General features: G+C 48.4%; 1 protein-coding gene across 1 annotated transcript; it reads right to left on the reverse strand.

The window, feature by feature from the left end:
• Nucleotides 1-412: 412 nt before the first annotated feature.
• PCDHB1 (protocadherin beta 1) lies at nucleotides 413-3,007 on the reverse strand. The gene has a single exon (XM_006731479.3). It carries the CDS (start codon nucleotides 3,005-3,007, stop codon nucleotides 551-553), a length of 2,457 nt encoding a protein of 818 aa, XP_006731542.2. The 3' UTR covers nucleotides 413-550.
• Nucleotides 3,008-3,730: the final 723 nt, after the last annotated feature.

Raw genomic sequence — 3,730 nt, forward strand, 5'->3', positions numbered from 1 at the left:
CACATTGAAATAACTGCTTTCTGATAAGGAATGGAATAGACTTCTGTGTAAAAGAGAGATTTGAGACTTGCCTAAGACCCTAAACACCATTAAGAAATCACCTGTAACTTAATTTTGGGAAACATTCCTGAACTGAATCTCTTTAGTCTTATATCTGCCCTTATTCACCTTCTCAAAATAAGTCAATCCTTTTTTTGCTTTACCTTTCCTTTCACCTGATTATCTATGAGAACCACCATTCACCAGGCATTTGCATTGTTATGAACGATGGCATGCAAGATGTCGAGTCAAAGATGATCTCCACATACTGAGAGGCAAAAATCTAAAATTTGAGTGATGATAAACTATATTTCTGCTTCTCAAATCTAATTGCTTCCTGATGCATCAGAACTAGAACCTAGTTTTTGTCCCTATACATGTGTAACTGTCTGCTGGAAAACAATTTAAAGGCAACAGGATATCTCTGTGGAACTAAGCATTTCCAGGGCCAGGACTAATGAACTTTTGGGGGAGACATAAATAATGGCTACATATAGCTCATGAGTAAGAGCTACATACAGTTGTCAGGTACTCGGCCATGGTCCTCTGACCCCCGAGACCTATTCCTATCAGAATCTGGTGGTAAATTGGAGCCAGCCTCTGGTTTTGCCTCTCCAGCACCATGGGGGAAGGGGAAGTTGGGCATAAAGCGCTTAAGAAACCGAAACTCACTATTGCTGGAGCCAGTGGCTGAGCACATCTCATAGGGACAGGGCTGAGATAACGATCCATTGGCCCCTCCTTGTACCAGGTTGTTAGGGAAATTACAGTCATCATAGAAATGCTCTTCAACTGTGAACTTTTCTCTGTATTTAACCTTCTGGTAGATGTGTATAACAAAGATCACTGTGACGGAGAGGAGAAATAGAAAGGAAAGCACAGCCAGAGAAATGACCAAATATTTAGTGGATGGATTTACCCTTGTAGGATTCTTGGAAGGATCCCGGAACTGCAGATAGGGTTCAGAAAAACCATCTACCAGCAAGATGCTGAGTGAGGCAGTAGTGGAAAGAGCTGGTTGGCCATGATCCTGAACAAGAATGATCAGTTTCTGAATCATGGGGTCTCTCTCAGATATCTGCCGCAATGTACGGATTTCCCCATTTTGTTGTTGAACAGAGAATAACCCAGGGTCAGTGGCCTTAAGGAGATGATATGAAAGCCAAGAATTCTGACCTGAGTCACCATCCACAGCCACTACCTTGGTCACCAGGTAGCCTGCATCTGCAGACCTGGGCACCAGGTCATTGCAGGGCAAGGTGCCATTCTGCAGTGGGTACAAGATCATTGGGCGGTTGTCATTGTCATCCAGAACAACCACTCTTACAGTAACCTGGCTACTCAGTGACAGGAAGCCCCCATCAGTTGCCTTTACCACAAACTGAAAATTTTGAATGGCCTCATAATCCATGGTTCTCAGTGCATACAGCTTCCCGTTGTCTGAATTTATGGAGATGTAAGCAAAGACTGATAAATCTCCACTTTGTGGAGGCAGCAGAGTATATGTTACTTGGGCATTCTCACCCAAATCTAGATCCTCAGCATGAACTTTGCCAATAAAAATTGCTGGGCTGTTGTTTTCTCGAACAGTCAAAATGTAGGAGTCTTCCTGAAATATTGGGGGATTGTCATTAATGTCAGATATTAACACCTCAATCACAGTTTCTGTGAACAGACTGGGTGGCCCAGTATCCATGGCAACGACGGTGATATTGTAGCCTGAAACCTCTTCCCGATCCAAGCCTCTGTCAGTAACCAGTGAGTAAGAATTCCGGAAAGTTGGTTTGACTGCAAAAGGAAGGTCTTCTCTGAGGAAGCAGGTGATTTTTCCTCCCACCCGAACGTCCCTGTCTCGAATAGAGAAAAGGGCCACTACGGTTTGTAGTGGGGAGTCCTCAGGGAGAGGGCTGGACACAGAGGAGACTGTCACCTCAGGGGGATTGTCATTAACATCCACTACTTCCACCAGGACTTTGCTGTGGGCAGAGAGGCCCCCTCCGTCGGTGGCTTGAATGTCAATATCGTATGTTTCAACCGCTTCAAAATCTAGGGGCCCTCTCAGTCGAACCTCTCCAGTGTGAGAGTCAATCTGAAACGTCTGGAGAATTGCTTCTGGGTTTTGAGCTAAGGAATAAGTTATTTCCTTGTTGGAGCCCTCGTCCAGGTCTGTGGCACTCACAGTGGCCACCAGTGAACCATTGGCGCTATTTTCCGGTACCTGAGCGCGGTACACCAGCCTAGAGAACTGAGGCACGTGGTCATTGACGTCCAGAACCTCCACGCGGATGTGGGCGATGCCAGACTTGGGTGGGGACCCGCCGTCCACCGCCGTAATTGTCAAGTTGACTTCAGGTTGCTCCTCTCTGTCCAGGGGCTTATCCAGGACCAGCTCGGCATATTTGGGCCCATGGCTGCGAAAGCGGGTATGCAGGTGGAAATACGCGTTGGGGCTCAAGGTGTAGTTTTGAAGACCATTGAGGCCCACGTCCAGATCCTGGGCGCTCTGCAGAGGAAAACGTGAACCCAGGGGTGTGCTCTCCGGAATCTTTAAAAGCGGCTCCTTGTTCAGGAAAATCCGGGCATTGTCGTTGATATCAAATACCCTGACCTCGACACGAAAGGACTGCAGCGGCTCCACCAGGACTATTTCAAAGTGCAGAACACACGGGTCCGTTTTGCCGCACAGTGACTCCCTATCCAGTTTCTCCTTCACGAACAGATCCCCTGTCTTGCGGTGGAGCCGGAAATGCAGTTTGTTGCCTTCGGCAACCAGCCGCGCCCCGCGCGCAGCCAGCTTCCCTCCCTCCAGCCCCAGGTCCTTAGCCACATTAGCCACAAACGAACCGCTCTCCATCTCTTCCGCCACTGAATAGCGGATGGTGGCCGCACTCCCCACAGATATGCACAACAAAAAAAGAAGAGACCCTACTTGCCTGCTCTGCAGGGGTTTTCTGTGCGCCGCCGCCATCCGTTCTCGCACGCGCACTGTCTGCAGCAACCACCACCTGTTGCGGATATATTTCACTTTTCCGCCCACAGGTTCTTGCAACTGCTGCGCTCAGCTTCGCTCGTCTCTAACCGCAGCGCCACCAAGGGCTTGCCGCTCCCGGTAAGCTGTTTTGCACTTGAAAGAAAACTTGCATTGAGCAACTCAACTCCCCAGTCTATCCAGTGTATTAATAGGTATGTTCTCATTCCGGAGATTAGGTAGAGGATGAAAGTTGTTGCCAAAGCAACGGCTGACTCGCCCTTTAAGTCCCTTTCAGAAAAAAAATCCTTGGGAATTAAGAAGCCAATGAGGATGCTCACTCAAGCTGAAGCTTGCTCAATCTGTGAGCCGGCTGGGGCCGCTGCAGCAACCGGCAAACAGCGAGGAGTAAACAAGCTACTTTGCATACTCCACACAGTCCGCCCTGAGATCAAGGGAAAGGCAAAAAGATCCTGGAGCCAAATGGATGGCGGCGAGGGGCGGGGAATTGGAGAAAGTGATCAGCAGGAAAAAGAAAGGGGACAGACAGATGTTTCCTTCAGGAACCTGGTGTCCGGTAGGTACATTGATAGGGTAACTGGCCAACGAGGCTCTCGATTTGCACAAATCCATTCCTTTCCCAGAACTCTCAGACGCCCAGGAAGCAGTTGGCTTGGCACTTAAGATTATGATGGCAGTACTATTTACTGGGTATGATTTCTA

This window comes from Leptonychotes weddellii, chromosome 7, assembly GCF_054177405.1.
Source record: "Leptonychotes weddellii isolate Sample4059 chromosome 7, ASM5417740v2, whole genome shotgun sequence".
Classification (NCBI taxonomy): domain Eukaryota; kingdom Metazoa; phylum Chordata; class Mammalia; order Carnivora; family Phocidae; genus Leptonychotes; species Leptonychotes weddellii.